A 25,556-nucleotide genomic window follows, 5' to 3' on the forward strand; every position below is an offset into this window, starting at 1 on the left:
TTAATTTGGCCAAACAAGAACTTCGTGACAATAACCAAGTTTCATTCACGTCTCTTCCGAGTCGATTCTATTTGATTCATTTGAGACTTTCGTTCCGCCCTTTGATCCTTGCCTAATCCACACACACAGTAAAATAAAGTACAAAAAAGATGTTTTATTGAACTTGTTCTACCTTAACTTGTCTTAAGACAAAGAATAGCTTATTTTAATTTGGCCAAACAAGAACTTCGTGACAATAACCAAGTTTCATTCACGTCTCTTCCGAGTCGACTCTATTTGATTCATTTGAGACTTTCGTTCCGCCCTTTGATCCTTGCCTAATCCACACACACAGTAAAATAAAGTACAAAAAAGATGTTTTATTGAACTTGTTCTACCTTAACTTGTCTTAAGACAAAGAATATCTTATTTTAATTTGGCCAAACAAGAACTTCGTGACAATAACCAAGTTTTTTTTTCTGTAAAAACAAAACAAAAAAATATCTATACATATATTTATCATGTCTGTGAATCCTGTGTTCACTTAGTGTTGGTTCATTTTTGTTCTCCTGTTAAAGACGACACGACAGAAAGCACAACGTTGTGTTGATATTGCGAGTGCACACAAATAAAAGTAAACCCTTTGCAGTTACGAATGATTGCTCTTAAGATCAATGATTACTCTTTAGAATATCATAAGAAATTCCTTGTGAGCAAACTACTACTTCAGCACTGGGACATTTTATGATCATAATTGTATTTACTGAATTCAGTTGGAATCATCATCTGTACTCCCATGAATTTCCAGTTCATGGTATGGAAGAAGTTGAATGGATGATAAAACAGGCCATAAAATAATTATTGCGTCTTCCATCTGCTTATGTTTAACTAAATTTAGAGCAGTTACCGGTGAACATTATATCACCAAGTGCAACATGTTCCTGGATCAACATCCTTGTTGATCCTGGAACAACGTTCCAAGCAAACAATCAGAATTGAGGGATAACTTTTCCGGAAATATCTTTTTTAGGCTTATAATCAGGGTTAGGTGAATCTGCACCCCTGTTTATCACCTATCATTTCATTTCCCACTGATTTTAGGAATAAAGTAAGGGTAGGCTTAGGTTTAGGGATAGGGATTGTGTTAAGTCTACAATTTTAGACTGTAATATTCCCTGCTAAAAACAAACAAACAAAACAAAAATAATAAACAAAAAACAATAGAACCATCACAGAAAATTCTAATGGGTTCCACTACAAATTTTATTACAAACATTACAAACCATCAACTTTTTGTATTGTCTGAAGTTGACCAAGTTGTGAAATAATTTCTTTCTTTTTTTTTTTTAAATAAAAGCTGTATATATTTTGTCTATTATATATATATATATATATATATATATATATATATATATATATATATATATATATATATATATACACTCACCTAAAGGATTATTAGGAACACCATACTAATATTGTGTTTGACCCACTTTCGCGTTCAGAACTGCCTTGATTCTACGTGGCATTGATTCAACAAGGTGCTGAAAGCATTCTTTAGAAATGTTGGCCCATATTGATAGAATAGCATCTTGCAGTTGATGGAGATTTGTGGGATGCACATCCAGTTCATGAAGGTCCCATTCCACCACATTATTATTATTTTTAGTATAGCGCTTTTTACAATACAAATCGTTACAAAGCAACTTTACCGAATATTACGTTTCTACAATATTTAGTATTAGCTTATTAGTGGTGACTGTCAGTTTGTTTGCATATGACAGGATTTTTCAGAAAACAATAATATAAGACGTAGTCAGCCAGACAAAGAACACTATTAACAGCAATTATTATATGATGCAGTCACACTTGTAGCAATATTTGTTAGATCTGTTGTTGATTCAGGGTTAGCATCATCTGGGGTCCTCTGAGGGTCAGCATCATCTCTTCTCAGGTGTTCTGGATCCAGACTGGAGCTTGTGTAAATACTAGTTACCACGGGATGAAGATCCCAGCAGAAACAGAGAAACACATAGAGACATAATTAGCAGAGCTGCTGATCCAACAAAGAAAAATTAATTAGTTTAACCCAAGCTAAAGAATAAGAATGTGCATTTGATCAGATACAACTACACTCACAATTTAAGAGATACATTATTCGAATGCTTGGCGAAAGAGATGCGTTTTTAATCTAGATTTAAACAGAGAGAGTGTTTCTGAACCCCGAACATTATCAGGAAGGCTATTCCAGAGTTTGGGAGCCAGATGTGAGAAAGCTCTACCTCCTTTATTGGACTTTGCTATCCTAGGAACTTAACAACATAACATAACATAACATAATAATAGGCTATTGTTCATATTTTTATCATAACTTTAACCCTAAGTATTACAGTATTTGTTTGATATGTTATAAGGACAACAAATTGTTTTATTTTTTAGGGAAGAAATCAGTTAATCAACCAATCATCCTACGTCTGGAAAGACAAACACCATTGGAAAAAGGGTTTTTTTATTTTTTGTCTTGTTAACAATAAGAACTCAATGTTTTATTCAATTCAATTCAATTCAAGTTTATTTGTATAGTGCTTTTTACAATACGAATCGTTACAAAGCAACTTTACAGAAAATTATCGAAGGTTAAAGCCTCTTTTTGGGGGAAAACAAACGGATTCCTGATACAGAACTCGCTCCAGGGACCTTTTGTTTTTCATTGTTTCTGATGTGTACAGGCCTGTCAGACACAATTACAAACAGATATTGTATAATAGTTATATTGTTTAGTCCTAGCCTGCGAATATTTGAAACTTAAAATCAGTTAACAGCCAAGGTAGCATGCCTAATGAGAGCTAACGTTAATCACGTAGCTACTAGCAGCTTCGTATTTCTAACTACAACAAAATTGTAAATAGCTTAAATCAAGTGAAATATGATCCAAGTAAACCACCGACTCCTCTTGACATGGCCTCATCGTCTAGTTTATCATACTGTGAGTATGTTAATGACAAAAGTAGGCTACTAGGGTGATTCCACGAGATAATGGTAACGTTAGATGTCCATATTTGGCCACTGCATGGGGTTATTAATCCAGTTTTCGACCATTTCAAAGGGAAACCTCTGTAAACACCGTATCCAGTAGCTTAATAAAATACCTCTCATGGTCCTCGGCCGGCAAAGAGAGTGTGTATGTTTCTGCCATTTTGCTAACATTGCTAACATTGCATTGCTAACGATATTTAGTAGTATCAGTGGTGACTGTCAGTTTGTCATGTGCTCATGTGTTTTGGACACATGTGTTCCCGGGGTTCAATTCCCTGGGAACACATGATAGGTTAAAATTGATAGCTTGAATGCACTAAGTCGCTTTGGATAAAAATGTCTGCTAAATGCATTAATTTAATTTTAATTAAATGTGCACATGGTTGAAATGTACAGAAAAATCAATTAAAGACGTAATCAAACAGACGATGAACACTATTAACAACAATTATGATCTGATGTAATACAACTTATAGCACAGTTTGGTAGTTCTGTATGTTGTTACAGGGTTAGCATCATCTGAGGTCCTCTTAGGGGTTGGCATCATCTCTTCTCAGGTGTTCAAGACTGAAGCTTGTGTAAATCCTAGTTACCACGGGATGTAAATCCTGGGCAACACAGAGAAAAAAATAGAGACATAATTAGTGTAGCTACTGTTTCAACCAAGTAAAATGAATTAGATTAACCCAAGCTAAAGAATAATAATGCACATTTGATCAGATATAACTGCATTTCAAAATTATGAGATGCATTATTTGAATGCTTGGTGAAAGAAATGTGTTTTTAATTTAGATTTAAACAGAGAGAGTGTTCTGAACCCCGGACATTATCAGGAAGGCTATTTCAGAGTTTGGGAGCCAAATGCATAAAAGACTCCTTTAATGGACTTTCCTATCCAAGTTACTACAAAAAGTCCAGCATTTTGTGAGGGAGCATGATGGATTGTAGCTTGGTAGAAGACTAGTTAGGTACACAGGAGCTAAACCATTAAGGGTCTTATAGGTAAGTAATAATATTTTGTAACTGATATGGAACTTAATAGGTAGCCAGTGCAGAGAATGTAAAATTGGGGTAATATGAACATATTTTCTTGACCTGGTAAGGAATGTAGCAACTGCATTTTGGACTACCTTTAACTTGTTTGTTGAAGATGCAGGACAAAAACCTAGCAGTGCATTACAATTGTCCATTCTAGAGATCAAGAATCCATGAACCAGCTTTTCTGCATCAGAAACAGGTAACATGCTTCATAGCCTGGCAATGTTTCTAAGATGGAAAGAATTTGTTTTTGTAATATGGCAAATATGGTTTTCAAAAGACAAGATGCTGTCTAATATAACACTCAGATTTTTGACTGTAGATGAAGTAACATTAAATCCATCTAGGCAGAGATGGGGACTCGAGTTTGAGACTCGGACTCGAGTGCGACTTAAGTCGCACAAACAGTGACTTCAGACTCGACTTGAGACTCGTCCTCGAAAGACTTCAGACTCGACTCGGACTCGAGCTCCGGGACTCGTGAACAATGTTAATTTTTAGTAAACGTCAGATGAGCTCGCTGTTAGAGTTGTGACGTTCGCGAACGAACCGATTCTTTTGAACGGCTCATAAACATGAACGATGGGAGCCGAGTCGCGACTGGAGGGGAGCCGTTCTTTCTGTCGCTCTTTTTTCCTATGCGTGTTTCAGAGCGCGTGTTTCACACAGATGCACACAAATGAGCTCCTCCGCGAGACAGAACAGTTATAGGGGGAGGGGCGCACCCAGCGCAGGCCAACCCTTTATAGCGTGATGATATTAGTTATTAGTTGTGCACGCATCCTTCACGTGAGTACTCCAGTGGAAAAAAACCTGCGTGCCTCTGTCATTGGGTAGGAGCGGAGCCATGACGTTTTGCACAGATATTCATTGCAGCCCACTTTGTTATTGTTCATTGACTTGAAGGGGCTGATGTCCTATTTGCAAAGTTTACAGTAGTAATAGTATGTAGACATTTCCATTTTATTTATTCTAATTTTATCTACTTTAAATATTTTTGGTTCTCTATCAAAATGTTCTTGTGTGATAACAATGTTCTTGTGTTGAAGTGTTTGTAGTAAAAGCTGTTTTGCACAGAAATTCATTGCAGCCGGCTTTGTTTTTGATGTTTATTTGTGAGTAGGTATTGTATGAATAACATAAGTCAGCGTAGCTTTGTTCATTCTTAAGCCAGACAGGAGGTGTGCAGCTATACAGCCAGGACAGACAGAAGGCCATTACTGAATCCATAAATGCAAAATATTAACTATTAAAAGATATTAACTTAAAAGTAAAGCATTCTTGGTGTTTTTGTCATGTTGCAATAGCCTGTTTACACTGATTATATACCAAAATCAAAGTTGATATTGTATGCTAATAAATAGAGTTGTCATAATAACATATTACATGCTTTGAATTCCTTATATATAGCTATGCAGTGTTCTAAGCAGCTTGGATGGGTCGCTGTACGTGATGCAACATTTATTATAACCAGAGACTTAATATAATAAAGAGACTTGAGACTTGACTTGGACTCTAGCTCAGAGACTTGAGACTTGACTTGGACTCTAGCTCAGAGACTTGAGACTTGACTTGGACTCTAGCTCAGAGACTTGAGACTTGACTTGGACTCTAGCTCAGAGACTTGAGACTTGACTTGGACTCTAGCTCAGAGACTTGAGACTTGACTTGGACTCTAGCTCAGAGACTTGAGACTTGACTTGGACTCCAGCTCAGAGACTTGAGACTTGACTTGGACTCTAGCTCAGAGACTTGAGACTTGACTTGGACTCTAGCTCAGAGACTTGAGACTTGACTTGGACTCTAGCTCAGAGACTTGTGAGCATCTCTGCATCTAGGTCCAAATTGTAATCTATGAGGTTGTGTGTACTGTTTTTGGTCCATAAAGTTATATTGAGTATCATCAGCATAACAGTGGAAATTAACCTTGTATATTGAATGTATACAATGTATATTGAAAATAGCAGAGGACCTAGGACAGATCATTGTGGCACGCCATATTTTACTGGTGATAAATTAGATGACTCCCCATTAAAATAAACAAAGTTTGTCCTTGAATACATGTATAGTTTTTAGTGCTGTCAAAATTAGCGCGTTAACGCATTCGATTAATTTGAAATATTTAACGCGTTAAAAAAAAATAACGCAATTAACGCGGTTGCAGTTTTTTTTATTTCCAGTTGTGGCCTATGTGTGTTCAACGTGCAAAGAAATATGGATAAGACCAAGGAAGGACTTTTAGACGGAAAGTTTCAGTATAAAACGGATTACTCTTCAGTCTGCCACAAGAAACATTACTCTTCATTCAGTCTGCCACAAGAAACAGCAACATTAAAATCATGAACTCAAATGTCATTGTTTAACGTTAATAAGCTTAAACGAAAATAAACGAAATAATTGTGTAGCGGAGTATTTTTTGTACACAGTGCCGCGAACTGTCAATCACTCCTGTGCGCGTGCATCACTGTCCTCCTCACAGCTGCAGCAACTTGCGCTCTCTCTCTTCATCAAGCTTTAAAACAAAAAGGGGACAAAAAGATCATATTGTCTTTGTGCATAGGCTATAGATTAATTAGATAAATGAATATCTAAATTTGTGCCTTGCCGTCTACGGTATTTTTTTAGAACTTAGAAAAAAGATGCTGCAGTCAATGAGCAGCCAGCGGGGGCTGCAGGACGACTCAACCTCCGCAGACAGTTTTTAATGTTTATCAGACAATAAATACTCAAGATTTTGCTTTAGTATAACTCACAACGAGTTTCACACACCTTCTCCGGCCACGTTGAGTTGTTGACACTTAACAGTGGGAAAAGCAACACATGCGCTATTCACTTGTATAACTTAAGGGTGAATGGGTAATGTAGTTTCTGCTCTGGGTGGGATGAATTAGGAAGCTTGCATTGTGAAGGGCGCTCTGAAAATCGGCAGTGCAGGTGAAAGATTAAAACCTCTATTAAAACAGATGTCCAAATGAGCGTACCGGTACGCTACAAGCACGTTCTGGGCGCAAGGAGAGGTGGCGGTACGCTCAAGAGCTATATTTGGAAGTGGCGGTACTGAGTACGGGTGCATACCGGCCCACTTAAAGCACTGGCAATGACTATACTTTGGAATTTTTTTGCAGTCCACTTAGAATTCAACATGGAAATCATTTTTGTCTATTATTGGCATTGATTGTTTTGAAATTCAAATGGTACTTACATGCCTGTGTTTTTATTTCTGTAATAAATATGGCTTTCAAGCCAACAGTTAATTTGGAGGATATTGATGGTTTATTGCAGGTATGTTGTTTACATGAGAAAATCTGTTACAAGTTAAACAAAAATTCCAATAAACAATCATATTCTGAATTTAAATAGTTTCTTTGTCTTGAGTTTACATTAATTATTAACATTTTACATTTACATATCCAAAAAGTTTCAGTCTTTTAATTGCGATTAATCGCGATTAATCGCGATTAATTTTAAAAAATTGTGCGATTAATTAGTTAATTTTTTTTTAATCGATTGACAGCACTAATAGTTTTGTAAATGATCTGTGTGTCATGATACAAGAGGCGCAAGCAAAAATGCAAGTGAACTCTTTATTTTGAGCAGAATAAGTCACAGAGAGTACTGGAGAGTACTGGAGCTCGGGTGGGCTGGTTGATTAGATGGTCAGCGATGAGTTTTTGTAGTTGAGTGAATTGGCAGCAGCTGGTGCGGTGAATGAGATCTGCTGGCATGCTGATCAGTAGTAACGAGCGGTCACGCCCACTCACACATAGAACAACAAATACACGGGACACGAAGAAACCAGTGAATTCATGAACCGTGACACTATGAGTATGTCATGATCTGTGGTGTGCACAAAGATCAAGTAAAACTAGCAATGAGATGCAGCCTTGATCTGATGCAAGAAACAAGTAATTTGTAATTTCAACAAGTGCAGTTTCTGTGCTATGGTGGAGCCTGAAAACTGAGTGAAATTCTTCATACAGATTATTTTTTTGCAGGAAGGAGCACAATTGAGCATACCACTTTTCTACAATTTTAGACATAAATGGAAGACTTGAAATGGGCCTATAATTTGCCAGTTTACTAGGATCTAGTTGTAGTTCCTTAATAAGAGGCTTAATAACCAATCATTGTGGTTTTTAATATTAATTTTTGTAATTTTGTTGACCTTCTAAACCATTGGTCAATTAATTTGTAACTCTTTTAGAGTCACTGAATATTGAACATTATGTATGTGGCCCAACTCATAATTTGGGTCATACACTTGACTTAGTTTTGTCCCGTGGCCTGTTGATCTCAATTGATCTCAAACATGGAAGTTATAGAGGTTAGCTGAATGCTATTTTCCAGCACCTACTTTCACTCAGCATTCATATTGGTCTCAGAGTTATTAATTCTAACACTGCAAATTTGTGGCCCACTGCTGTAGCATGGTTTTTTCACTTCCATAAGTGTCCCAAAAAGGGGCAAGGTGAACTGTGAAAAACCGAGAGGGTAGAGTCTGGAAAGAGGGAAAGGTTTTGTATAAAAAAGGGAGTGCATAGAGACTGCCTTATTTGCATATGGCAGTGCATACACACACACACAGGTGAAATGGATAGTGATACAGAGTGCAGCAGTTACAGTGGTCCAGCGCTTTGAGTTTAAACGTTTAGATCCTCACATACAGTACATAAAGGAGAAAGTGAAGATGAAACTGATGAATCACATATCAAAGTTGTCTTGCACTGATATGTTTTTGTATTTGCAATATTTTTAAGTTCAATATGTATTTAACAAATTGAAAGTTTATTTTGCATGTAAACACAAAATCTTCCATTGCAAAGTATTTTTAAAATGCTTATCATGTTGTCATTTTATAAAAGGTGTTCATTTGGTAACTGCTCCAGACTCAGTCCCTAGGAGGATGTGTGTTGTAAAGACTTACCAAAAGAAAACACTTACTTCACCATAGTTTCTGAAGAAAATGCACATACTCATCTTTGTCATGTACTCATCAAGTACTAATCTGTCCTTTTTTTTGCAAACAGGAGATACAAAGATGTGGACAGGTGGATGGCATTTCCTGTACAATAGACACAGGTTTTGAGCCTGTCACTCTAGACCTATATGTCCTGCGGCAGTGTATGGCATGTATCGCCAGTTGTTTGGGGAGATCAGAAAGCCTGTCCACAACAGGTCAGTTTTTTTAAACATTATTTAAATAATTGAATCGTTACATGTCTGTGATTATCTTTTAACAGGCTTTGTTTCTACATTGTATTGGCTATAAGCAATGCAATATTCAATATTCACACTACTAATGAGTATATGTATACAAACTCACTTAAATGTCTTTCACAGTTCTTACAAACACTTGGCATACAGAAATTTTGTCAGATGGTGCTGGAGGTACCTAGGCAGACACATCCGAGTGGTGATACTCTCATGTGCTGTTGCACGCATCAGACAGCAGTTCCCAGACCAAATTGAAAACTATACTGGTTTCTTACTCCCTCCCATCGAATAATATACAACATTTTGATTGTTTTTAAAACTGTGTGCCTGTTTGGACTGTAATTGTGTTGTCTTTCTTGTATCATGTTTAGAAAATGAATTTATATTTTACAAACATAATTTGTCCACTTACTGGCCTGAGGACTTCCATTGTCATTTATTAAATGTATGAATGGTAATACTTTACAAAAAATATAAAGCTTAAAAATAGTTCATAAGACATATTGTATCAATACAAAGACATCTTTATGCAGCTATGCTACATTTAAAACAAACTTAAATAAGGAACATTAAAGTACGTAGTGTATTCCATGCAAGTCTTGTTGCTAAAAAAATAAAAATGCAAAACTGAAGAGTTGCAGAGAAGTCGGTTCTTGGAAAAAGAGCATTGTAAACCACTTTTACTGGTGTGGCGTAAGTTCATTTACAGGCAGTGAAATTGTTGCCAAATGGAAATCAGTTGCCAACCACATGTAGAACATACATGAGCATGACAGGGAATTTACAAAATGCCTCCATTAACCGCTTGTTTTTTATTTTTATTTATTATTAACAGCCGTGACAAAATGTTTGAACAGCAGAGATGATTAAGTATTTTGCAAATGGAAGAGATAGAAGGAAATGAGGGAGGAGGCCAGTAAGCTTGCATTGCTGGCTGATGATGCCCTGCTTAGATGTCTGCAGCAGGGGTTGCTGGCCATTGATAGGGAAAAGGAGCAGAGGAAGGGTAAAAGTAAGGTCCCAAACTTGAGTGGCTAGCGAGGCAGCCTCAAGCTAATGTCCACTGCCGGAGGCAGAATAAAGGGAGTGGGAAGGATAAGAGTTTAGGGAGCCACGCCAGCGGGCAACATTTCGCACAGCACTGTAGCTGAAAATGCTACAGTGATTGGTTGAGAAGAAGAGTGAGGCAATGCAGTGTGAGGAGCAGCTGACTCTGGTGTGAGGCCCAAACTTACTGATGGCCTGCTGCTTCTTGAAGCTCAACGGGAGCCAGAACTTGATCTGGAAGGCAACATAATTTTAAATGGAGCGGGAGCTATGAGGAAGAGGAGCATGGGCTGCAATTGTCAGCAGAGGTAGCCTGAAATTTAAATCGGCCTCTGGGCTAGTGTATGCTATTGGATCGGAGGCCACTGAAAAGAGAAAAATTGGTCATTAGAAAACGGGAGGAAAAGCCCAAGATGTGTGAGCCTGAGTGGCACGCAGAGACAGCCTCACGCTTCCTTTAGCTGCTGTAGGCCACAGGGAGGGAGTGGGGTTTGTGACATCCTGAAGAGCCTGTGCAGCCTGCACAACTAGCAGAGGCAGCCTTATACTAGCGTCTGCTATGGGAGCTGGAGGCCGCTGAAAAGGAAAAAGATTAGAAGTAACAGGAGGAAAAGACTGAGATGTGAGGGTATTTATTGTAAGCATAATCAGCTTTGTGCTTGTTTCAGCTGCTGTAGCTGTAGTCCACAGGGGGTTGAGATATTTGGTGGGAAATGCTGAAGAGCCTGTGCAGTCTGCTGAGCTAACAGAAGCAGCCTCATGCTAGCGTGTGTTAGGGGAGCTGGAGACCAATGAAAAGAAAGAGAGGTTAGAATTAGCAGGAGAAATATGATGACTTTGACAACATTTAAAAAGTGAAAAAATGACAAAAAGAGATGCTTTTCCTCTTATCCACACAAAAACTTGTATTGAAACAGCTATCCAGCCAAGATGCACATCAGCCGGAAGAGACTGGGAAAGGGTTGCCTAGCAGTATGCACAATGCATACAAATTAGGCTGCTAGTTTCCCTTGTTCGATAATAATATATTTGAATAGTTTCTTTATGATACGCCTTAGTTGAAGTTTGCACCTATAATTGTTAATTATTTAGTTACACTGTTATAATTTATTTTATATAACTGTTGTAACTTAATATCTTAAATCAATCTTTCTCATCATTTTTTTTCTATCTGAGTGCAATGTGTGATTTAAAATACCAGTAAAAATAAAAAAATACAGAAAATGTGAGTACTTTCACTACATGTTTCATTCACCATCCATAATGTTATCATGTCATTTAAAAACGAAGCAACAAACAACCTACATTTAGCATCTTTACCTAAAAACTTAATTTGCAACATGGCCTCCGCCGCTTACGGAGGCAGTCTCATGCTAGTGACAGCTACAAGACCTGGAGGCCTGGCTACATGTGACACTGCGCATTGAAGGTTGAGTCTGTAATATTATGGACAACATAACTGCGATCTCTCTCTGTATCAACGGAGGGTCAAGCCACTCCACAGACAAACTTTGCTGCCACTCTCCATTACAGAACCGTGCATGGGCCCTTCATCACTTCCCTTCCATCCACCACCTCGGCGAGCAGGGAGGAGAGCTGCAATCTGCCCTGCTTGAAAAACATAATCAGAGCATTCCTCATCTGCATCTAGCGAGACCATGAAAGTTCTGCTTAAACTCTGGTGGGTCTTGAACACTACACCGTCTTCCCCACAATCGTCCTGCTACTCCAAGGCCATCCAAACTACAGCGAGAACCGCATCAGGATAAGCCCCAGAAAACTGGAGCGTACCATGCTTGGCCACTGAGGCACCAAGCACATACTACACACCGCTTAAGTGTGGAACGATAGAACTGCTGGCAGCACATATAAACACACACTGGATTTGGAGAGGGCAACCTAACGGGGCCCAACCACAACACTACGGACAGTGCGTGTGACCATAAACACCCACATGCCATAGGACAAGAGTGAGTAATGCTACACTTTTCATGAGAACGTTTATTAGCCATTTGATAACTGTGCCTAACTTGAGCTAAAAACTTCTATTTTATGCCTTTTTTTTCTTCAACAAGAGTCACCACCATGGGTTTTCTTGTGAATGTGGTGTGACGGTGTTCTAACAGCGTGGTGGAGCTGAAGAACAAAGGGAATGACTCATGCGTAGGCAGGTAGGCCCAACCATGTCATCATGTCTCATTGTATGAATATAGTTGTTTTCAGCAGATAACGCAAGAGCACGATATCCCATAGTCATGTTTTGTACAGAGTGAACCCACTGAATGGGAACTAAACATGTTTTTTTCGCACTGTATGTTGTATCGTATAATTTTTGCTTCAAAATTATGTTTGCAAAAATGTAAATAATCCTACCTATTCATTCACATAAAACAATTTATTGATTTACATTTCATAAGACACTTTTTATGCAGTAAGGCCATGTGCAAGGAGGTATGAACAATCAAATAAAGGTTTTGGACTTTGACAACCATAAAATGTATTTTTAGTGACTCAGTGGTGCAGTCTGTTAAGCCTCTGGTGCTAAGCTTCTGAGGTCATAGGTTCTAATCCAGGGCAGTGAGTGTTGTTTCTGGGGTGGTGTAGGCGCAGTGGATAAGACACATGCCTTTGCTGTGAGAGACATGGGTTCTAATCCATTTTGAGACACCAATGTGTCCCTGAGCAAGACACTTGGCCCTTAGTTGCTCCAGAGGTGTGTGACCTCTGATATATGTAATTGTAAGTTGCTTTGGATAAAAGCGTCAGCTAAATTAATAAAAGTAAATGTCTTTATGTGGCCTTTCGAGAGCTTTTTAGTACACCCAGCAATCTGTATGTGTGTAATTGAAATGTCAGTTACTGGATTAATATGAAGACATGCAAAAATATATAAAAATATACTACACAAAGGCAGAGATGTATAGTAACGAAGTAGAACTACTTCACTACTGTACTTAAGTACTAAAAGGCGGTATCTGTACTTTACTAGAGTATTATTTTTTCTCCTACTTCCACTTTTACTTCAGTACATGTTTTCGCTGAGTTTAATACTTTTACTCCGATATTTTTTTTTATGTGCTGCATCGTTACTCGTTACAATTATAAAAATATTACGAATCATTCCATTACAAACCACTGCCAGAACTGTAGATGGCAGGTTTGATGAAGCTGGCACATCATTGAGCGAATCAAGCGATTAAGAAGGCTGCGCGTGCTGACTAACTGCTGTGAAGAGAGAGATGAACACCGAGCCGAGCCAGATAACGACTCGTTCATGAGTCAAGAACCGGTTGCATCGGTTCTCGGATGACCAGTAACGTTAGTTCTTTCTGACAGTTCGATTCAATAAACCAGTTGAAGAAAACAGTTCACCGATTCTTTTGCGCTCGACGCAATGGCGTCATTGGCGTTGACTGCACCTGGGCTCATAACATTAACACAGACTCAATCACCAAAAGAATCAGTTCGGTTCAGACGCTCTGTGTGTCGGTTTGCTTCACGCTAAATCACACATGCGCAGTATCATCAGCTCATCGGTTCACGAATCGGACGCGTCTGACAGAAACGGTTCTTGACTCGTGAACGAGTCATTATCTGGCTCGGCTCAGTGTTCATCTTCAGTTCTCTCTTCACAGCAGTTCAGTCAGTGTACTGTTTGAGTCAATGAATTACTCCGGGATATTGGTTTGTTTTAACTCAGAGGGAGTGTCAGACACATTAAACAAGTTAACAGCTTAATTCATCTGTGGATTAATGCTTATTGGAGACGCAAACCATTTAAAACGATTCAGTTCGATTTGGTGAACTTCAAAAAGATCCGGTTACATTCGTTCGCGAACCGGATATCACAAACTGCTTTGTTTTTACGTTTCTTACAACAGACACGGAAGAGAAGACAATGCTGAATAAAGTCGTAGTTTTTGCTATTTTTGGACCAAAATGTATTTTCAATGCTTCAAAAAATTCTAAATGAAACAACATGAGGGTAAGTTATTAATGACATAATTTTGCAAATTGGGCTGACCCTAGTAACCGTTTTTGTTTACAAGAAGTTACAGTCAAAGGAATTGTGTTTGTCCTTTAGGTTAATCATTTGAAATAGTAAAAACAATATGTTCAAACTTTTGACTACTTTCTTTAATAGCTACATAACACAATACTTCTACTTTTACTTTCAGTACTTGAGTAGTAAATTTTAAAATAGACTACTTGCAATACTTAAGTACAAAAAATGTTGAATACTTTAGTACTTCTACTTAAGTGTGGTGCTTAAAGAGCACTTCAACTTCTACTCAAGTCGCTTTTTTGATAGAGCACTTGTACTTTTACTCAAGTATGGGTCTCTAGTACTTTATACATCTCTGCACAAAGGACAAAGGTGTAATGTTTAATTCCCATGGAAATTAAACTATTTGCATGTTGGTCAATAGTTTGACAAAGATGAATACTACAGTACAGAGATGCAGAGATTCTGGGAAACTTGTTTAAAAAAAAAAAAATTAGGCAATGTGGATTAGGCAAATATTTTTAACAAACTCATAGCTTTGTTGCATCACTGATTGTCTCTATTTTACTCGTCTTCCAGATGTAACAGAGAAATGTCGTTCTGGTTTACACACTCCAGTTCCAACCAGTTTTTACCTGAATGATGTTTTTACGTCTTTTGTCTTTAGCAATCACCATTTTACAACCCAAATGACAACAGCTTGAAAGACAAACACATCTACATGACGGAAGACTCTAATATAAGACAGTGGTTTGAATTATTTGTGAAAGCAGTACCAAGTGAGAAAGAATGCTACTTATTGGCTAATTATGAATTATATATACAATGTACACAGTTGTTGTGGGATCATACAGAATTTATAGATGTACCTGCAAGCCTAAAATAATATGCCAAGTTTAAATACAACCCTTTTAGGGTTAATATTGTTTTTTATGTTTACAATAGGATATTTTGGGAGTGAATGGTGTTCTGTCACTACAGCCATACATCCAGGTCCTGTCATCATCTAAAGTGAGATTAACTTCTTTCTTTTTCTTTTTTTTTTCTTTTTTTTTTATCCGAAATTAATTTATTATATTTAGAAGATAGGTCTACACACACAGTTCAGTTAAATGATTAAGTTTACCCTCTTAACAACTTAACGTTGTTAAACTGCATGTGCATGGCAAACTTTTAATTTGTAATTATTTTTTATTGGACACAATTATATAAAAAAAACTAAAATTAATAATAATTAAATGATAAGTTAAGTTAATGAGTTAATGAGTAAATGATTTACGAGTGTGTTGGCTTTAGACTTTAGACTGTAGTATAGGAATAATAAAATCTGAATTTAGGAGGTGGAACAAAATGTTGAACACAGACTTCAGGTTGGACACCTTTACCATTAAACGAAATGGTAAACTTTCCTTGGACTATTACTTTCACAGTTACACGTCTTCAAACGTATGCCTTCAAACAATTTAATGGAGATTGAAACTCGAAAACAACACTGTAAGTTATTTCTACTTCTTGCCATTAATTTATTAAGGTAATAGAATCAAAATATTAAAATATATTTTAAGTAATTTGGTCAGCCAATATATATATAAATCACTGATAAAATTTATATTGTCCACCTGTCATTTTCAAACTACAGAATGACATGCCTTTAGAGCTGCTTTAACCTTTAATAATCTCACAAAATAAAAGGAAGAAAAAAAATATAAAAATAAATATTTTCATTCTGTTGTTAACATTCCCCCTCTTAAACACTGACAGGCATATAGATTATTATTGTATTGTAACTCATTCTGAACTGCCGAGTGTCGTCTAAAATATTAGTTTTTAGTTTTTCATGCCAAGTTGTACTGCTCTAAAACTAAGGTCAGTGATTGTACAGATTATTTTACTAGAACTACTTAGTTGTTGCATTTAAACTCTGTACCTGGGTCAAATAGAGAGAGCTTTACTGAGAATGTTCCTCTGTCACAGGCCATTGTGTTCTAAGCTGTTCAGGTCTTGAAGCATCACAAAGATACTGAGACTGACAGAGTGTACATTTATGTATATTATGAGGGACCAGGACCAAATAATATCAGGTTGAGTGAGTTAGTGAAGTGTAATGTGAAGTGGTACAAGAATAGACTACAGATTTTTGGAACCAGAGACTGTTGCAGTGAATACAATAATCTCTGTACTGGATAAATATGGCGCTGCCAGAGATCCAACCCAGCTAGGAAGGTTATTGTTCTAAGAATGTTCAGAGAATATTATATGTTCTGGGAATGTTTTCAGTGAGAAGTTTTATTACATTCTCTAAACATTCTCTAAAAACATTGTAGGGGAATTGACAGTTAAAACCCAAGGACCAAATATGATGAATGAAGACCAGGAGTCAGAGATGAGTTCAATTAAAGGAAAATTTACTAAAGAACATGGTTTGCAGTTTCATCAGCAGAAGTCAGCTTCAATACTCTCAACGGAGTTCGTAGACTGCTCTGCATACAATTCAAAATCAACAACAATTATACCCTGACAGAGGATAATAATTGCATCAATGCATAAGTCAACAAAATTCTGACTGGTTACAAAACTTAGATTAACTCTCCAAAGACGTATATCTGATAAGCCGGACAATGGTAGTTGAACGTTTGTCCTGGGACTGTCTGAGCTTCTCCCTGTACAGACTGATACTAAGACACATGCGAAAAAAAATTATCAAAACTTCAAGGCTGCCTAGCCCTAGCTAGAATTTTATCAGTGTGGTTCGTTACACACACACTATGAAGTCATCATCTTAGAGAGTGGAAGTACAGCATAAAGCAGGATTCTTTAAAGGGTTAGTTCACCCAAAAATCTAAATTATGTAATTAATAACTCACCCTCATGTCGTTCCAAACCAGTAAGACCTCCGTTCATCTTCAGGACACAGTTTAAGATATTTTAGATTTAGTCCGAGAGCTTTCAGTCCCTTCATTGAAACTGTGTGTACGGTAGAGTCCTGCACGGGTTCGGGTGACCCACAAATTTGGCTGAAACGGGTGAAAATATCCAACTGTGTCGGATACGGGTGCGGGTCGGGTCGGACACAGGGAAACATGGGTTCAAAACAGTCACGTGCAAACGTAAAAATAGGTCTACGTTCCACTTTAAAAAAAAAAATCACCACTGTGCGAACAGCCGAACTGTGCGAACAACATGAGTCATTAGTTAACAGACAGAGATCAGTTAAGATCAGCCAGCTGTTTTTTTTTTCCATTTTTTTTTGTTTTCCATTCATATATATATATATATATATATATATATATATATATATATATATATATATATATATATATATATATATATATATGTGTGTATATATACATATATACATTATATATATATATATATATATATATATATATATATATATATATATATATATATATACATAATCTGAATTAAAATGTGTTTGATTTAAGCCTATTAAAAAATTTGTGTCATAAAATTATATTGCGCATAACGCGATCGTTATAAAGGTGTTTAAACAACAATACACTTCCACTTGCATGTATTTGACAATCGGAATATCAGATATTTCATTCCATAGCTTACACATTTGTGAATATGGGCCTAATCTAGGCTATCCACGGTTGTTGTTTTTTTTACTTTGTGCAGCTCATTTACATGCGTGCTCTGGCGCAGATCCGCCTCTCGCGATGCTCAGCTGTGAACGATTTAAAAATGGGTGCGTTCGACTTGAAGCACAACCTCAGACGGTAGTATGATTCGCTCTTTTGTTGTTCTGTTTTCTTTCAGGTTTAAAAATACAACAAATGAAAGCGTTTATCTGTATTTCCGACTGATGAGAACTATGCATTCATAAATCAGTCAATTTTGTATTTTATTATGAGATATTTTATTCTTATGTGATCAGTGATTGATGGACCAAAGAGCACGTATTTCGACATTTGCAGTAAAAACGTGAAATATAAATTCTCAGAAAATGCATTTAATACCAGTATATTGAAACATCTGTTTATATAGCCTACTCCATTAATAAAGGAGTCCAGACACTGGAAAATATCAGTCCACATGCGTTTTATATTTAATATGAGGGAAAAAGACATGCATGCATGCGTGATACAAAAAATATTTAAATTTTAGGTAGCAAAATATTTTTTAGTAATTCTGTCAATTACACTAAGATTATTTCATTGTCTGCTATATATTTGCTTCTTAATTATTAAAATATGTGCAATTGATAGATAAAACTTTGATCAAAATTAAGATACAATGTATAAAAAAACGAATATCTTTTAAAAAGAGTTTTCCATAAATAACTTCTGTATGACCTGGCAATAAAATTCAAAATCATGTGCTCCAGGACAGAAAAAGCCTCAGCCCCCACTGAGATCATGACAGTACCCCCCTCCCCCAAGGACGCCACCAGGCGACTTAAGGGAGGGGCTTACCATGTTTACGGCGGAAGTCATCGATCAGCGACCGATCCAGAATATCCCGAGCTGGGACCCAACTCCTCTCCTCCGGACCATAACCCTCCCAGTCCACCAGGTATTGAAAACCCCGCCACAACGACAAACATCTAGTAATCTCCTAACCGAATAGACAGGAGAACCATCCACTAAACGAGGGGGAGGGGGGGGGCAGGGGAAGAACTGTTGGTATTAAGGGGGGACCTTAAAACTGGTTTAACCCTGGATACATGGAAAACAGGGTGAACCCAACCAAGAGAGGAGGGCAACTTGAGCCGTATCGCAGCCGGATCAAGGACCTTGGTGATGTGGTATGGGCCAATGAACCTGGGTGCTAATTTGCGAGAGACAGCCCTGAGAGGCAGGTCCTTGGTAGACAGCCATCCCTTCTGACCACAGACATAACAGGGCGCTGGAATCCGGTGGCGATCAGCCGCTGCCTTGGTCCGTCTAGGGGCCTGGACCAGGGCCTTCCTAGCCTTCCTCCAAATGCGACAACATCTTCGAACAAAGGCTAGGGCAGATGGAACTGCAGCATCTGGTTCCTGAGAGGGAAATAAGGGAGGAGAGTAACCAACAGAACATTCAAAGGGTGACATACCTGTGGATGCTACTGGAAGAGTATTATGGGAATACTCAATCCAAGTGAGCTGTTGGCTCCAGGAGGCAGGGTTACGGAATGCCAGGCAGCGGAGAACTCGCTCGAGATCCTGATTGGCTCGTTCACACTGACCGTTGGTCTGGGGATGAAATCGTCATGATAGACCTGTAGAGGCCCCAATCTGTCGACAAACGGGAGACAAACTGGGGACCCCTGTCAGAGACTACGTCCACCGGAAGGCCATGGATACGGAAGATGTGGTCAATTACCAGTTGGGCTGTCTCCTTGGCAAAGGGGAGTTTGGGTAGGGGCACAAAATGAACTGCCTTAGAAAAGCGATCCACCACTGTGAGAATAACAGTGTAACCATTCGAGACAGGCAAGCCAGAGACAAAATCTAAGGCAATGTGTGACCAGGGACGAGAAGGAATGGGCAGGGGTTGAAGTTGGCCAATGTAGCAACGGTTAGAGACCTTGTTCTGGGCACAAACTGAACAAGCCAATAGAAACTGCCTGACATCCTGGCCCATTGAGGGCCACCAAAATCAGTGACAGATGGCAGCCAGAGATCTACTGATTCCTGGATGGCAGGTGACCTTAGATTCATGACCCCACGGAAGGACCTCAGGGCGTAACACTGCCGGCACGAACAACCGACCCGCCGGACACTCAACTGGTACTTCCACCCCTCGTCCGGCCTCCTCCACCCGCCGCTCGACGTCCCAGGAGAGAACCCCCACCACTACTCCATCCGGTAGTATAGTCTCGGTAGGCACCTCCTCTCCTGGCCGCTCGAACTGACGGGATAGAGAATCAGGTTTGACGTTCTTAGCCCCAGGCCGGTACAAAAAGGGTGAAGTTAAAACGGTCAAAGAAGAGTGCCCAGCGGGCCTGGCGCGGACTCAGCCTCTTTGCCGAATGGATATATTCTAAGTTCTTATGATCCGTCCAGACCAAGAAGGGCAGCGACGACCCCTCCAACCAGTGACGCCACTCACCCAAGGCCAACCTTACCGCCAGCAGCTCACGATTACCTATGTCGTAGTTTCGTTCAGTCGGGTTAAGACGATGGGAAAAATATGCACAAGGGTGCACCTTCCCATCCTTACTGGAGCGCTGGGACAATACCGCGCCTACCCCAACTTCCGACGTGTCCACCTCAACAATGAATTGCTGTTCAGGATCTGGAACAGAGAGAGCAGGAGCAGAAATTAACCAGGACTTTAAATTATCAAAGGCCTCCTGAGCCTGAGTACTCCAGGTGAACGGTACCTTAATGGAGGTGAGCGCTGTTAGGGGTGCAGCTACCTGGCCAAAATTCCTGATGAATCGATGGTAAAAATTGGCAAAGCTCAAGAAACGATGCAGAGCCCTTCTGGAGTTGGGGACTGGCCACTTGGTGACAGCCTTCACCTTGGCCTGATCAGGCTTGATCTCCCCTGCTGAGACTATAAACCACAGGAACGAAACAGACTTGGCTGGAACTCTCACTTCTCCGCTTTGACATAAAGCTGGTTCTCTAGAAGCCGTTGGAGGACCTGGCGCACATGCTGAGTGTGTACCTGAGGGGATGGAGAAAAGATGAGAATATCTTCAAGGTACACAAAGACAAACCTACTAATCATGTCTCCCAACACGCTATTGACCATGCCCTGGAAGACAGCCGGAGCATTAGTAAGCCCAAACGGAAGGACCAGGTATTCATAGTGTCCCGTGGGGGTATTGAAGGCTGTCTTCCACTCATCGCCCTCACAAATACGGATGAGGTGATAGGCGTTGCGGAGGTCTAATTTAATGAAGACATTGGCTCCCTGCAAAAGTTCAAAGGCAGATGACATTAATGGCAAGGGGTACCTGTTCTTTATAGTTATGTCATTTAACCCTTGATAATCAATGCAAGGATGCAGAGAGCCATCCTTCTTCTTAACGAAGAAGAACCCAGCACCAGCAGGGGAAGATGAGTGGCGGATGAGTCCGGCCTTTAAGGATTCCTGAATGTATGCGTCCATGGCCTCTCGTTCAGGACCTGACAGGGAAAAAAGGCAACCCCGGGGCGGAGAAGTGCCTGGGAGGAGATCGATGCACAATCAAACGGCCAGGGAGGAGGCAGCAAGGTGGCTCGGGACTTGCAGAAAATCAATCGCAGATCGAAGTACTCCGCCGGTACCCCAGTGAGGTCAGCAGCCTCCACCTGCAACACAGGAGGCACAGACACAGGAGAAGAGGCAGGACCAAGGCAACATGCATGACACGACTGACTCCATGAAACAATCTGACTGCGGGACCAATCCACATGAGGGCTGTGCTGAGCCAACCAAGGATGCCCCAGAACAAGTCTGGCATGCGGGGACTTCAGAAGGTACAGCACAACTGACTCATGGTGATTGCCCGAAACAACAAGACTTACACGTGGAGTGGTGTGGGTGATGGTGGCTACCGGCTGACCAGAAAGACCCCAGACCGTGACAGGAGAAGGAAGAGAAATGGCTGGAATGCACATATAAATAAAAATAAACGAGCATACAAATTAAACAATTTCAAACAGGGCCCACTGGTACAACCTTCACCGGGTCCCCGCTGACCCCAGCTACGGCCCTGCTAACACCTGTTTCACACATACAGTGCATATGCAGTCCGTGTGCGTTACGTATGTGGTAAAGCACAGACTCGATGTGCTTTCACACAGGACGCGTATGCATTCCGCTACTCGGTACGTAAACGATTGCTGCATTGCTGCAGACGCAACGCTCCTGGAACACAACTGGAATCCGTTAACATGGGTGAGTAAAAAAAATATGCAATACATACGCACTGCAGAAGGACCATTTGTGAAACAGGCGTGAGGTTGTTTGCACCTTGTGCAATGTGGAATTAGTTTACAGCTTTTTCAAGCACTTTGTGTGACGGTTGGGTTTTAGGGAAAACACAAGGAGAGGGTAGGATCCAATTGCAAGGTATGTTTAATTAACAGAAGGGTAAATACAAAATAAACAGTCCATGAAGACAAACGAAACAAAACAAAAGAAGGGAACCGGATGAAACGGAATGGAACTCGGAGGAACGAGAAGATAAGGGTCAGTCTCGGGAGACGAGAACATATGACACATAGGGTAAGGACTCCATACAAACAACAGTGAAGGACAGCTATATATAAGGAGACTAATGACAAAGGATTGCCAGCACCTGTGCGATTTAATTGGAGTGCAATTACTGTGAAGACAGGACCAGACTAGAGGAATTAAAGTGCCCATGGTGAAGTGCCTAAGGAGAAGTGAGCTCACTAGGGAACACCCAGGAAAACAGAGACGGAACAGCCTCCGGAACAGCATCGGGCACCGCCTCAGCCTCTGGAACAGCATCGGCACCGCCTCGGCTCCCCAAACAGTAACGAACACTGCCTCGGCATTGGGCACCACCTCGGCCCCCGGAACAGCATCGGGCACCGCCTCGGCCTCCGGAACAGCATCAGGCACCGCCCTCGGCCTCTGGAACAGCATCGAGCACCGCCTCGGCCTCTGGAACAGCATCGAGCACCGCCTCGGCCTCCGGAGCAGCATCGGGCACCGCCTCGGCCTCCGGAACAGCATCGGGAGCGGCATCGAGCACCGCATCGGGAACGGCCTCGGGCACCACCTCGGCCACTGGAACGTCCTCGGGAAGGTCCTCCTGGATGGCAGCTGCCCACTCGGGAACGTCCTCCTGGACGGCAGTGGCCCGCTCGGGAACGTTCTCCGGGATTTGAGGAACGGTAGACGACTGTCTCCTCCTCCTCCGCCCTCCATGATGGCGAGTCGGTATCAACTCATCTGGAGACTCAGGCGTTGAGTCGGCCATCTTGTGCTGTGGCGCTAGGCTGGCGGCCATCTTGTGCTGTGGCTCTGAGCTGGCGGCCATCTTATGCTGTGGTGCTGGGCTGGCGGCCATCTTGTGCTGTGGCTCTGAGCTGATGGCCATTCTGTGCTGTGACGCTGGGCTGGCGGCCATTCTGTGCTGTGGCGCTGGGCTGGCGGCCATCTTGTGCTGTGGCGCTGGGCTGGTGGCCATGTTGCCCCGTGGCGCTGAGCTGGCGTCCATCTTGTATGTTGGCGCTGGGCTGTCTGCCATCCTGTACTGTGGTGCTGGACTGGTGGTCACTCTGTGCTTTGGCGCTGTGCTGGCTGCCATTTTTCCTCGGTGTGCTGGGTTGGCGGCCATGCCGGGCAGCGGCACTGGGTTAGCGGCCATTTTGTGCAGTAGCACCGGACTGGCGGCCATCTGGTACAGCGGTGCTGGCTCGGCCGTTTTGCGTCTCTTTTCTCCTCTCGGGACATACTGGGGAAATGGCGGCCCCCAACCGAACCCTGGGTCAACGGATGCCCACAGTGGAGATCGCTGCCGGACCTTCTCTCAACTGTTTGCTCCGGAGCGACCTCCCCTGGTCCCCCGTAACACCACTAGGCGAGAGCCCTCAAAGCCACCTTTCTCCCGCTTGCTGGCTGGGGAGAAAATGGCAGCAGACATACCGCTGGATCCTTGGTTGATGGAGTCCTTCTGTGACGGTTGGGTTTTATGGAAAACACAAGGAGAGGGTAGGATCCAATTGCAAGGTATGTTTAATTAACAGAAGGGTAAATACAAAATAAACAGTCCAGGAAGACAAACGAAACAAAACAAAAGAAGGGAACCGTATGAAACTGAATGGAACTCGGAGGAACGAGAAGGTAAGGGTCAGTCTCGGGAGACGAGAACATATGACACATAGGGTAAGGACTCCATACAAACAACAGAGAAGGACAGCTATATATAAGGAGACTACTGACAAAGGATTGTCAGCACCTGTGGGATTTAATTGGAGTGCAATTACTGTGAAGACAGGACCATACTAGAGGAATTAAAGTGCCTATGGTGAAGTGCCTAAGGAGAAGTGAGCTCACTAGGGAACACCCAGGAAAACGGAGACTGACAGCGTGACACTTTGTAATGCATTTTGGAAACAGGAGATGAGCCCCTTTTCTAATGCGCCATCTAGCTTGATAAACCCCTTCTCAAAGACTTACTGTTTGTCAATTTTATTTGGGTAACACACATATTCTGAATGCCGTCGGCAGAATTCAAATGAGCCATTATAATCTAGATTAATCTAGATTAAACTAGATTAAATTCAAGATCACAGTGACATTAATCTAGATTAAAAAAAAATCTATGCCCACCTCTAATATATATATACGTACGTGGATATATCCACCTGTGTCTCCCCTACATTTTCTAGCAAAAGTCATTCATGTCCAGATAGTTTTACAAATTTTGAAGACATTTATGGAAGTAGCCTACATGAGGTTGGTTTGTGCGTGATATTGACACCACTCAGGTGGGGCACAGCCTGGGAGTGGCATTATTATGAAGCTAAGTTAATTTAGAGTTTGAATAGGCCTAACTACGTGGTGATAACTTGATGATATGAGTGCAATAATTCTAAAAGAATGCCCAAAAGATAAACTCTGTCCTTTTTGCCACCCTAGTCGGATGCCTGGTTCGCCTATATGCATGCGCCGGCCCTGTGTACCTCTCTATGGGAAACCATAGAGAACCATTAAAAACCATCTGACTTATAGAGATGTTGATGTGAGAACAATGGATTCTTGAATACTTGCTTTATTTAATGCATTGATGCAAGGCAGTATGACAGAAAAACATGTTCTTTTTGGCAGGGAAATATTTAATTCCCATTCATGGTTAATAGTTTAACCCAGAGGAATAGTAGAGTATAAGGATGCAAATATGCTTGAAAATGTGATGCACAAAAACAGAGGAATTATTTTATGACATTAAGACAATGCAAGTCAAATAAAATCTCCACAGATTAGCAAACTCATAGTTTTGTCGCATAATGTACACACTCCAGTTCCAGTTGGCGTTTTCCTGAATGATATGTGGATGTCTTTTGTCTGTAGCATCCACAATTTTACAACCAAAACGACAATATAGTGCCTGAAAAACAAACATATCTGCACGAAAGGAGACTCTACTATGGGACAGTGCATTTAAATAGCCTACACAATGAAGATCACGGACATAGAATTCTATTTAAGATGTTAGAGACACGCCCCTTTTAATATTTAGCAACTATTGCATTTTGCAGAGCTATGCATTATTATTTGCATTATAATTATTATTTTCTATAACACAAACTGTTGGT

At 40.5% G+C, this 25,556-nt stretch overlaps 1 protein-coding gene across 2 annotated transcripts in view; it reads left to right on the forward strand.

The window, feature by feature from the left end:
* The first annotated feature begins 15,670 nt into the window (after positions 1 to 15,670).
* Positions 15,671 to 25,556, forward strand: part of LOC127964547 (NXPE family member 3-like) — a 34,340-nt gene continuing 24,454 nt past the window's right edge. Inside the window, exon 1 of one of the 2 annotated variants that reach the window (XM_052564767.1) lies at positions 15,671 to 15,814. Coding sequence is in view for 1 of the 2 variants with exons in the window: in XM_052564766.1 (XP_052420726.1) it covers positions 15,769 to 15,814 (46 nt within the window). In the remaining variant the exon portion in view is untranslated. The remainder of the gene's footprint in view (positions 15,815 to 25,556) is intronic. The other variant, XM_052564766.1, reaches the window with a different exon arrangement.

The sequence above is a fragment of the Carassius gibelio genome, chromosome B9 (assembly GCF_023724105.1).
Source record: "Carassius gibelio isolate Cgi1373 ecotype wild population from Czech Republic chromosome B9, carGib1.2-hapl.c, whole genome shotgun sequence".
NCBI classification, from domain to species: domain Eukaryota; kingdom Metazoa; phylum Chordata; class Actinopteri; order Cypriniformes; family Cyprinidae; genus Carassius; species Carassius gibelio.